Below are 12,755 nucleotides of genomic sequence, written 5' to 3' on the forward strand. Positions count from 1 at the left end.
CATCCATGTCCATGTAACAGAGGGGCAGTACCTTGCACAAGAAAAACAGTTAAGGAAAACCTATGAATGAAGTCACGGTTTAGGATAGGAAGGGAGTGTGGAATGATGGAAAACACCAGTGATGGAAGTCAGAAGAACTGAGTTCAAATGATGCTTTCCAGGGGTGTACTGGAGCCAGAGCAAACCTTTTCAGTGTGAGCACACGTTTCTCAGAAATTGACAAATGCTACTTACTGGGAGCTTTAGTCATGTTGTTGTGTAGATTCTTTAGAGTTGAGAAAGCGATGGAGAAAATGTTAATAATGCATTTTAAACTTTAAAGTATATGCAGTGCCCCTTCTTCCCCCCCCCCTTCCCCCCCAGCGAGCTGGTTATTGAATATTTATCAGCAAGCTTAGTTCTGCCATCGTTGATGCTTTATTACCCTGGAGTCATTTCTCTCATTCTCCCATTCTTCATCCGCAAAACAAGGGGGTTGGACTAGGTGACTTCTAATGTCTTTCAGCGTGACATTGGTGAAAGCATATATACCATCCTGCTCCTATAGCCCGCTACCCTTCTGCTCCATAGAGGAAGATAATTATCCTTCATTCTGGGCATTCTTCTCACACCTCTTTTTGCATTCATATATTTCCTTTCTGGGGCATGAGTTTTATTGATGCCTCTTTTTTCTTCATTATAGTAATTTTTGTATCACCCCTATCAGTGAAATCTCCCTCTTCACAAACAGTCAGGCAAACCCAGCCATGCCAGACAATGTATGTACCATTTCACACCTGTGGCCCTTCGCCAAGAAGAAGGAGACCTATTTCATCTTTGGTTTTCTAGCCTTAAACCTGGCCATTGCAAATTTTTGGAGTTGGGATTCTTTTTCAGCGTTGCTAATGTTTACAGCTAGGTGGCACCATAATGCAGAGAATGCTAGACTTTGCAATGAATCAGACTCCTTTTCCTGAGTTCAAATCTGGATTTAGACACTTCCTGTGTGAACCTGAATAAGTTATTAAGAATTGATGAGATCACCAAATCAAACAGTATAGAGGCAGAAGAGAAAAGGGCGTAGGAGAAAACCCTATGGGACATCCATGATCAGAGAGTGTTATCTGAAGAAGAGTCCTTCAGATAAGGAGGAGGAAAGGCAAGGGAGAGGGATGTCCTAAATACTTAGAGTACTAAGGAGGGAGAGGATTTTCAGTAGTGTCAACAACTGCAGAGAAGTCAAGGAGAATGAGGATTGAGAAGAGAAAAATATATTAAGCATTTACTGTGTACCAGGCACTGTGTTGAAACACTGAGAATACATAAACAGTTAAAAGATAGTCATTATTCTCAAGGAGTCTACAGTCTAAAATATGCAGACATGTTTAAAGCAAGTTATATACAGCATAAATAGGAAATGATCAACAGAAAAAAGTTATTGGAATAAAAAGCTTTGGGGAAAACTTCCTTTTAGAGATGGGATGTTATTTAAAACTTCAAGAAAGTCATTGTAAAAGAAGAAGAATCTTCCAGACGTGGGGGACGGTGAGAGAGAATACTTAGAGCTGAGAGATGGAGAATCTTATTCATGGAACAGCCAGGAGGCTGATGTCACTAGATCAAAACCTATGCATTAGGGAGTAAAGTGTAAGAAGATTGAAAAAAGTGGGAGCAGACCAGGTTATAAAGGACTTTGAATGCCAAAAAAGGATTTTTGTATTTGATCCTGGAGGCCATAAGGAGCCATTAGAGTTTATTGAGTAGGGTGGTGACATGATCAGACCTGATTTTTAGGAAAATCACTAGTGACTAAATGGAGGATGAATTGGATGGATGGGGAGAGACTGGAGGCAGATAGAATTCCAGCATGCATAAGGGTGAAATGGACAAGAGATGCTACAGAGGTGAAATCAACAGAGGATGTTGTAAGGGTGAAATCAGCAACAGGTGTTATAAGGGTGAAATGGACAAGAGATGCCACAGAAGTGAAATCAGCAAGAGATGTTATAAGGGTGAGATGGACAAGAGATGCCACAGAAGTGAAATCAGCAAGAGCTGTTATAAGGGTGAGATGGACAAGAGATGCCACAGAAGTGAAATCAGCAAGAGGTGTTATAAGGATGAGATGGAAAAGAGATGCCATAGAGGTGAAATCAACAAGAGATGTTATAATAAGGGTAAGATGGACATGAGATGCCACAGAGGTGAAATCAGTAAGAGGTGTTATAAGAATAAAACGGATAGAAGATGCTGTAGAGGTGAACAGGCCGTGGCAACAACTTGGATGTGGCGGGGTGAGAGAGAGTGAAGAGACTAGGATGACGCCTGTGACTCCTAGGTTAGGAGCCTGGGGAACTGGAGAAGATGGTACTTTCCTTTTGGTCAACGAGAAGTAGGAGAGGGTAAGGGTTTAGGGAAAATTATAATGAGTTCTTTGGACATGTTGAAATAAAGATTCCACTGGACATCCCATTTGAAAAGTTTGTAGTTGGAGACGCAAAACTGGACATCAGCAGAGAGATTGAGGCATAAAAGGTGAATTCTCAAACTTTTTTTTTTTTTGCATTTTTGCATTCAGCAAAATCAGCATAGAGATGCTCATTAAATCCATGAGAGTCGATGAGATCATCAAATCAAACAGTATAGAGGCAGAAGAGAAAAGGACCTAGGAGAGAACCCTATGGGACATCTATGATCAGAGAGAGTTATCTGAAGAAGAGTCCTTCAGAGAAGGAGGAGGAAAGGCAAGGGAGAAGGATGTCCTAAATACTTAGAAAAGAGTACTAAGGAGGGAGAGGATTTTCAGTAGTGTCAACAGCTGCAAAGAAGTCAAGGAGAATGAGGATTGAGAAGAGAAAAATTCAATACAACCTAGAATAATGTTAATTTTTAGTTTTCTAAGTCAGCATCCTAAACTTTTTCTATGTGAGTTCCATGCTCTGCTATATGTAATTCATAGAAGTTACTGTCTTTTTTTATTCATGTGGTTGCCTTTCTTTCTCTGTATCAGCTTGTATAAATCTTCCCAAGTTTTTCTGAATTTTCTAGTGCCATAATATGACATTATAGTCACATTCTGCAGTTTGTTCAGCCATTCTCCAGACCATGGAAAACCACTCTATCTGTAGTTTTTGGCAGCCACAGAAAATGGGGCTGTGAACATCTTGGGACCTGAATGGTGTTTCTTTCAGTCTTTGATCCATCTTTGTAGTCTGGCCAGGGGTCAGATTACTGAATCTCAAGATCTTGATGATGGAATATCTTTTATGCTATTTCTCAAGTGCACTATGGCTTTATAGGATCACAGAAACCTCTGCTCAAGGGTCTTAGAAGGACCTCAGGGATTTTTATGTCTGATTCCCCTCCTTGGAGAAGTAACTAGTCCTAGCAGTTAAATGGCAGTGTTAAACTCTGATGACCCCATGAGCCTCTCCTTTGCCCATTAAGTCAATTTCAGAATAACACTGGGCACCTCTGTAGTACAGTGGATAGAGCACTGGACTTGGAGTCAGGAAGATCCGAGTTCAAATATGGCCCAACTATGTGACCCTGGAAAAGACACGTAACTTTTTGCCTCAGTTTCCTTTTCTGCAAAATGAGCTGGAGAAAGAAATAACAAACCACTCTAATATTTTTGTCAAGAAATCCCTAACTGGAGTCACAAAAAATCAGACATGATTCTTGAAAAATAAGTGAATGACAACAGAGTAAAACGCTTATGTCTTTGTTTTCTCCAAGAAATATCTGTTAATCATACTTCTGGTTAGCTGACGCTTCTGTCCTTGTTTAACTTTCATTTATAGAAAGTGTCAAAATTCATCTGATTTAGTTATATTCTTCTAGCAGTGTACCTTGCATGTTTGACATTAGACTAGGAAATTCAATCGAGAGCATCAGTCTCCAAATTAGAGATTGGTGAAAGCCTAACCATCATGTGATTCTCAGTACTTGTTACTACTGCCACTCTAGAAGCAGGAGGGAGCCTGGCACTGAAGGCCATTTTTACATTTTCAAATGGGGAAAAAAAACAAAAGCTAACATTTATATAGTCCCTACTATGTGCCAAGTACTGTTCTAAGCACTTTATAAATATTGTCTCATTTGACTCTCGTAGCAATCCTAGGACCAAGGTACTGTTATTATATCCATTTTACAGATGGGGAAACTCAAGGCCTACAAACAAACATAGAGTGACTTTCTTAGTGTCACGGAATGAATCTCCCAGATAACTCCATCCTTTATTTCTTCCTAGTGCTCTTGTCAGATTAGATCTTAGCTAGTTATGACAACCTCCTCTCACCACTGTCCTATGAGGCAGGTACCCAGGGAAGGGATTATTACTATGATTTTACAGATAAGGGAAAAGGAAGTACCTGAGTAGAGAAGAAATTTATTCAAAGGTACAGGACTCAGTAAGGTCCATAAGCCAGTTCTTATTTCCTGATTTCTGACTTCCAGAGAAGTGAGTAGAAAGACCAGAGGTGTTAAGGAGGAAAGCGAGCCCAGGGAATTGGGCAGCAGGGCATCTTTAAGGCCTCTGGTACTAGTTCTCTTGTTGCCCTTGGATCTAGTCTAGGTAAATAGGTTTTGAGTAGAAGAAGGAGGTCCAGAAGGGGTAAGGGAGGAGGGGGACAATGCTGAGGATATGAGATGAGGGTGAGTTGTGAATGGAACACCCGGACAATTTTTTGACGAGGATTTGGAGATCTCTAGGCCAAGAATTGGTTCAGTGATGCCCTCTGGTGGATTTCTTCTTCCAAAAGAAAAAGGAAAAAAAAATTTTTTTTGGCTCCAGGGCAACCAAACATTAAACAGGCAATCAGGCAGATTGTCTAGCCTTCTCTTGTTCCTTATAATAACATTAACTGAAATTAAAAAAATTTTTTTTACTAATGTCTTTGGTTTTTATATCACCTACATTTTTCAGTATACCCTTGCCCCTTCTAAAAAGCTAACTCTATAACAAAGAAGAAAAAGAAAAGAGGAAAAACCAGTCCATCAAAACTAACCAACATATTGAAAAAGTCTTATGTTATATGTAATGTTTTGCAACGTAGTTCCTTACTTTGGCAAAGAAGCAGAAAGTGAGGTTTCTCTTCTCTCTTTTGGGAGACTAAGCTTGAATTAATTCCCACTTGTAGAATAGTCACAAAATATTTTACATAGAGACTCATTGTTGAGGTAAAACCTACAGTCTTTATCATACTAATGATACAGATGAAACTAAGTATCAGAATTATGATTCTTCCCCAGAGTCGCACAGCTTAAGTGTCCAAAGGAGCATTTGAACTCTAGCTTTCCTAACTGCAAAGCTAAGATTCTAATCCACGGAGAGACTCCACTACTGCTCTTTGAAAGAGAAGTGGAAGTGGGTGTAGGTGGGTGTGTCTTTCAGATTCAGGTAGAATTCTAGAGGTTAATGGTAATAACTCACCTATAAATTTTTAAATAAAAAAATGCTATGCTAATGACAATAAACTTATAAGATAATTCAATTTTAGATCTTTTACAATAAAAAATATATTTATATTATATAATGTATATGATATAGGACATCCCAGGATTCCTATCCCATCATCTGAACCTTGCAGCAAAATATAGTCAAGCAACACAAATCAACATATTGCTCATAACTAACTATGTATGTCTCATTCTGTACCTGTAGCCCCTCACCTCTCTGTTGAAAGAAGGGACACATATATTGCCTTCAGTCCTCTGTAGTGGTGATTGTCAGAGTTCTGATATTTTTCACATTTCTGTAATTCTCTCTGGTTAGAAAAGTACTGCTATCATCCCTTTGCTAGATGGGGAAATTTATACTTTCAAAGTCACGGGACCATGTAAAGGGTCTCAGAGGCCAACTACTATAACTCTTTTGATTTTACAGATAATGAAAATGTGTACAATAAAATTATGACTTGCTCAGAGTCACTTAGGCATTAAGTGTTAAAGGTGGGATTTGAACCCAGGTTCCTTGACTTCATAGCCACTGTGTAGTTTCATTCCCCGTAGGCAGTCAGTATCAAAAATCCTCCCACCCCAGCCATGCTGCTTTCTTAGAACCCAGATCACATCTCTGCCTTTGTCAGTTTGTGGGGGGCAGTGGGTCTCCCCTCACATTAGTCAGTAACCATTTATTAAGCTCTGACTATGTGCCAAACACTGTGCTAGTATTAGGCAGATAGAAAAAAAAAAGACAGCCCCTGTTCACAGCTCTGTGGCTGGCTGGCTGGCTGGCTGGCTGGATGCGATGGGGTTGGGGAAGCCCGGCTTTCTGAATCCTGAGTCAGCTGGGGGGCCTGTGTGTGGGTTCTGCCGCCAGGGAGCCGGCGACTGGTGGATGTGATGGACGTCAACAGCCAGAAGGGCACGGAGATGAGTATGTCCCAGTTCGTGCGCTACTATGAGATGCCTGAAAACCAACGGGAGAAATTGTACAATGTCATCAGCCTCGAGTTCAGCCACACCAAGCTGGAGAACCTGGTCAAGCGGCCCAATGTGGTAAAGACTCTCCCTCCTTTCCTTCCTTCCCCAGGGACTCCCATCTCCTCCCTCCGTGGCCCTGGGCCCTGCTGGTGTGGATCAGTATGGCCTTTGTCACGAGCCGGGATTGTACTGGACGTAGAGCCGCAAGGGACCCTAGAGAGCATTTAGTTAATCCCCCTTCTCTCCTTTCCCAGAGGAAATAACTAATACCCGGGTAAGGTCACTTATCCTAGGGGACACTAGATCCTTCAAGTCCCAAGCTCATTCCATTCGTGGCTCCATGCTGCCTATGGTATATCATTGGCTTAAGTCAGGGGTCCTCAAACTTTTTAAATAGGGGGCCAGTTCACTGTCCCTCAGACTGTTGGAGGGCCAGAGTATAGTAAAAACAAAAGCTTTGTTTTGTGGGCCTTTAAATAAAGAAACTTCATAGCCCTGGGGGAGGGGGATAAACGTCCTCAGCTGCTGCATCTGGCTCGTGGCCGTAGTTTGTGGACCCCTGGAAATGGTGATTGAGATTGGAGGAAGAGGGCACCAGGGAGAAAACTCCTTGGCCAGCTCCTGGCCAGAACAGGGGCCATTGCCGGGGACAAGAAGGGCTGGTTCAGCTCTGGAGATGGCTGACAACTGAGGGCTTAGAGAAAACCTGTGAGATATTTAGGAATCTCTCCAGACGTCCTTGGAGCCCAAGGTCTACAGCATTCAACTCAACCCAACCCAACTCAGTAGAACCCTTTGGATTGGATATGACACAGTTCAACCCAACCCAGCTCAATTCAAATCAGTATAATCAAATTAATTCAGTGCAGTCCAGTTCAAACCAACTCAACCCAATCCAAGTCAATACCATCCATCTAATTTAACTAAGCCAATCTAATCCAGCCATTACCTATTAAGTGCCTTCTGTGTGCCGGGTGTTCCTAAAGGTATTTACATTCTCCCGGAAGGATGGGTTGGCAGTGGTGGGGAGGTTCAAGATATAGCCAGAGAGTGTAGACGTAATAACCTGTGGAGGATTTACCAGGTAAGGCAATCAGGGAAGACTTCCCGTAGGAGCTGGTAGCCGAAGCTTGGGATTCTAAGAAGCGGAGGTGAGAATGGGAGCACGGCCTTCGGAGATCTCTGGCCTTGGCGGAGAGGGAAGGACGGGACCTCCAGGCCAGGCCGAACCAAGCCAGGGGCAGCCGCCCTGATGGGTGCGTGGTTGTGTGGCTTTCAGATCGACTTGGTGGACTGGGTAGACAACATGTGGCCCCAGCACCTGAAAGAGAAGCAGACGGAGTCTACCAATCTCATTGCAGAGATGAAGTACCCCAAGGTTAAGAAGTAAGGCCATTCAGGGTTGGGGTAGAGGGCAGGGTGGGGCGGTGTGGGCCCGGGTGTAGACGCCCAGTTTAAAGGGAGGGCTGAGGAGTGGAGAGGGGCTTCTTGTTATTCGGGTCCAGCCTTCGAGGGGATTCTCCCAAGAGTCCCCAAACCCTCGGACCTCGGTCTCGTATAGAAAGGGCTGCAGATCATCATAGTCATTATTAAGCACCTGCTGTATGACACTCGCCATTGTAGGTGCTAGGATACAACAATAAAATGGAAGACAGCTCCAGTCCTTGAGGAGCTTGCCACAGCTGAGTAGATACAGCTTGGCAACAGGCGGCAGGTCGTAACGGGTAGCCTGCCGTACTTGGGAGCCAGTCTTGCCCGAGCTACTTAATAGCTGTGCGAATTGGGGAGCATACTTAGAGAGATACAGGGACGATACCATCAGCCCAGGTAAGGGTCTTGGTCTTTCCCTGGACTCTCTTTTTCCATCTTTGTATTGGATAGAAGAACCCTTTTTCGTGTCAGTTATAACATGGAAGTTTTCAAACCCACTGACTTAGAAAATACTAGGGTATCTCATTAAATATTCTCAAGCAAGTTCCGCCATAGGGGACTCGAGTCTGTGGACCTTCTCCCACCATATTGGTTTTTCTCTCTTTCCTGCATTCGAGCCAAGGCTTCCTTCTGGGGCCAGAGCAGGAGCTCAAAGTTAGACCAATGGGAAAGGACTTTGATATTCCAGACCTCTTCTCCCAGTAACTATCATGGGACCATGTCCTTCAATCCGACATTTCCTTTTCTCGTGGCTCCCAACTGAGGGAGTAATTTTAAATGAGAAATGAATTAAAGTCACTTTCCACAAATGGCACCGTATACACTCATACTCCACCTTAGGGAAACCTGGCAAATCTTGATCCACATGGAAGAAAAATTAGCAGGACCAGCATTTCACTTATAAAAAACCACCTTCACTTTCCTCAGAAAAGGTTTCAGAATAGGATTCTTTTGAAGAGCACTGAACAGCGCTCTTTTGTTTGTTTCACCACCGGAATAGAATTTGTTGAATTAGGTTTATACACAATCCTTCCAAAGTTCATTCTCTTCTAATTTGCCTATTGTGCTGTAGGGCAGATAGATTTCCCAGCTCCAGCTGGTGGCCAAGGGAGTGCCTTATGGGTACTCAGATTGTGATAGAAACAAAATTGTCACCTTGGAATCAGTCCATTTGTTCTCTCGGAAAAAAACAAAGTTGATGTCTTTTAACAAACATAGATAAAGAAGACTGGACTTCTGGGGGATTTATTTGGGATTTTTTCATAAATAATTATGATAGCAACTGGCATTTATGGAGTACTTTGCTGTGTGCAAGTGTGTGCACCAAGCCCTTTATAAATTCTGTTCCATCTGCTTCTCCCAACAGTCCTGGCAGGTAGGTGCTATTGTTATCCCCATTTTACTGATGAAGGAATTGAGACAATTTTTTTTGCCCACTGAGTCCCTGAGGCTGGATTTGAACTCGGATCTTCCTGAACTTTTTCCATTTTTCTTGCTTGTTATAATTAGTCGGATCAATGTGTGATCAAGGACCGTATTATTCGTGTGCTGGACACTATGTTAAGCACTGGAGATGATAAGAAAAGCCAAGAAAATAAAATCAAAAACCTCCTCCGGTCTCCTCTCCCCGGGAGCCCACGATTTAATTGGCAAAACAACATGCAACATGAACAGGATGGGTGGAGGTGATAATAAAGAGAAACCGTCAGCTTTAAGGGGGATTGGGAAAAGTCTTTTATAGAAGGTGGGATTTTTGCTGAGGAAGCCCAGAAAACCAGGCCCTGAGATGGTGAAGGGAGTAAGCAGAAAGACCGGAGTCACTCGATCACATAGAGCACGCAGAGGAAGCTAAGGTAGGGGAATTTGGGTGTAATTTCTCCAGACCTCATCAAATGAGGAAATTTAGAATATATCCCCAAAATCTCATCCCTCTGACCTCATCACCATCATCACCATCACCATTGCAAGCATTTGGCATTGTATCGAATACTTTACAAATATTCTCTGTCTCCCTCCTTCCCTCCCTCTCTCTGTCTCTCTTTCTTTCTCTGTCTCTGCTTCTGTCTATCTCTCTCTGGCTCTCTGTTTCTGTCTCTCTTTTTTAACAAGTTTGAGCTCTCAAGACAACTAGATGGTGTAGTGGATAGAACACTGGGCCTGGTGTCGGGAAGACGAGTGCAAATATAACCTCAAACACTTCTTAGGTGTGTGATCCTGGAGAAGTCATTTAGCTGCTGTCTGCCTCAGTTTCCTTAACTGTTAAATGAGGGTAATAATAATAATAATAATAACAACAACAATCTGCTCCCTAAGTTTATTGTGAGAATCAGTTAGATAAAGTTTAAAAATGCTTTAAGATAATGTCTGGTGCATTATAGGAACTTGATAAATATTTCTTTCCTTCCCTCCTCTTCTTATCCTAAAATAAGAACTATGAGGGACCTGAGATGTCAATTGATTCAGTCCTCTTGTTATATAATAAAGGTGAACAGTGATTAATTACAGGTCAGGGAGTAGATCTGAGATTCATACCTAGATCCTCCCAATCCATATCCGTCACTTCTAAGGATTGCTTGTGTAATTGACATTATTTTCTATAGTAGCTTTCCAGCTTTTCTAGCTTTGATTTTCTGTGTTCTCAGATGTCTTTCAGTGGTGAGGTCCTTGTTAACTGTGATCCTTTGTGTTCCAAGGCCCACCCTAGTCCTGAAATTCTAAGATCCCCTTTGTCATTTTGTGTTCTAAGCTGTCTTCTCATTCTTTATTTTACTTTATTTTATTTTATAATAACTTTATATTGACAGAATCCATGCCAGGGTAATTTTTTACAACATTATCCCTTGCACTCACTTCTGTTCTGATTTTTCCCCTCCCTCCCTCCACCCCCTCCCCTAGATGGCAAGAAGTCCTATATATGTTAGATATGTTGCAGTATATCCTAGATACAATATATGTGTGCAGAACCGAACAGTTCTCTTGTTGCACAGGGAGAATTGGATTCAGAAGGTATAAATAACCCGGGAAGAAAAACAAAAATGCAGATAGTTCATATTCGTTTCCCAGTGTTCTTTCTTTGGGTGTAGCTGTTTCTGTCCATCATTTATCCATTAAAACTGAATTAGGTCTCTTTGTCAAAGAGATCCACTTCCATCAGAATACATCCTCATACAGTATAGTTGTCGAAGTGTATAATGATCTCCTGGTTCTGCTCATCTCACTTAGCATCAGTCCATGTAGGTCTCTCCAAGCCTCTCTGTATTCATCCTGCTGGTCATTCCTTACAGAACAATAATATTCCATAACATTCTGCCTTCTCATTCTAACCTTTTATTTCAAATAAGCTTTTTGGATGCTTTTCAAAGTGACAGCTTTTTTTTTTTTTTTTTTTTTAATTTTTTATTTAATAATTACATTATATTGACACTCGATTCTGTTCCGATTTTTTTCCCCTCCCTCCCTCCACCCCCTCCCCTAGATGGCAAGCAGTCCTTTATATGTTGGATATGTTGCAGTATATCCTAGATACAATATATGTTTGCAGAACCGAACAGTTCTCTTGTTGCGTAGGGAGAATTGGATTCAGAAGGTATAAATAATCCGGGAAGAAAAACAAAAATGCAGATAGTTTACATTCGTTTCCCAGTGTTCTTTCTTTGGGTGTAGCTGCTTTTGTCCGTCATTTATCAATTGAAACTCAGGTCTCTTTGTCAAAGAAATCCACTTCCATCAGAATACATCCTCATACAATATCGTTGTCGAAGTGTATAATGATCTCCTGGTTCTGCTCATTTCACTTAGCATCAGTTCATGTAAGTCTCTCCAGGCCTCTCTGTATTCATCCTGCTGGTCATTCCTTACAGAACAATAATATTCCATAACATTCTGCCTTCTCATTCTAACCTTTTATTTCAAGTAAGCTTTTTGGATGCTTTTCAAAGTGACAGCTTTTAATTCTCAATTCCATTTCTCCACTAGAGATCTCCTTTTTAGCAGAGAAGTATAGTTGAGACAGACTAATACATTGTGCTTGTTTGACGATGTATGCCGTATTTTACATCCATAGCTCGCTGTTTGTCCGGTGAAATCATGTCATGGCTTTCAGAATTTTCAGTCTTTCAGTGTCATTATGTTTGTCTTTCTGGCATTCTGTGTTCTAACGGCCCTTCAAGGTATGACATTCTCTGTTTTCGTGTCCCAGCTTTGCCGTTTTCTGTTACAAGGACCCTTCCAACTTGGACGTTCTGTGTTTCAGGCTTTCCCAGTGTCCTCTCCTCTGAAATCGCCTCCGCTTTATTCTCTATACAGCTTGGTTATATAGAGTTCTTTGCATGTGGTCTCCCTGATTAGAATGTGAACTCTTCAGGGCAGAAACTGGTTATTACTTTTCTTTCTATCCGAGTCCCTTACTGCAGAGAACCCTTACTAAATGCTTACTGACTTGGCTTAAGGCCCCTTCTGGTTCTGATATTCCCTGTTCTAAGGCTTCTCCTAGCTGTGACATTCTCTGTTCTAAAGCTTCTTCCAGCTCTGACATTCCCTGTTCTGAGATCCTTCCTTGTTCTCTCCCAGCTCTGACATTCCTTGTTCTCCTGCCCCTTCCATTTCTGACACCCCCTGTTCTAAGATCCCTTCCATTTCTGACACCCCCTGTTCTAAGATCCCTTCCAGTTCTGACACCCCCTGTTCTAAGATCCCTTCCATTTCTGACACCCCCGTTCTAAGATCCCTTCCATTTCTGACACCCCTGTTCTAAGATCCCTTCATTTCTGACACCCCTGTTCTAAGATCCCTTCATTTCTGACACCCCCGTTCTAAGATCCCTTCCATTTCTGACACCCCTGTTCTAAGATCCCTTCCATTTCTGACACCCCCTGTTCTAAGATCCCTTCCATTTCTGACACCCCTTGTTCTAAGATCCC

The 12,755-nt window shown here is 42.0% G+C and overlaps 1 protein-coding gene across 2 annotated transcripts in view; it reads left to right on the plus strand.

Moving 5' to 3' along the window:
* The window catches only part of KDM2B (lysine demethylase 2B), a 135,646-nt gene that overhangs the window by 23,181 nt on the left and 99,710 nt on the right, over nucleotides 1–12,755 (plus strand). Inside the window, exons 5-6 of one of the 2 annotated variants that reach the window (XM_051972746.1) lie at nucleotides 6,302–6,480; nucleotides 7,685–7,791. The exons of the other annotated variant lie outside the window; for it this stretch is intronic. Coding sequence (XP_051828706.1) covers nucleotides 6,302–6,480; nucleotides 7,685–7,791 — 286 coding nt within the window. The remainder of the gene's footprint in view (nucleotides 1–6,301; nucleotides 6,481–7,684; nucleotides 7,792–12,755) is intronic. 2 annotated transcript variants of the gene reach the window in all.

Source organism: Antechinus flavipes, chromosome 1, assembly GCF_016432865.1.
Source record: "Antechinus flavipes isolate AdamAnt ecotype Samford, QLD, Australia chromosome 1, AdamAnt_v2, whole genome shotgun sequence".
Taxonomy (NCBI): Eukaryota; Metazoa; Chordata; class Mammalia; order Dasyuromorphia; family Dasyuridae; genus Antechinus; species Antechinus flavipes.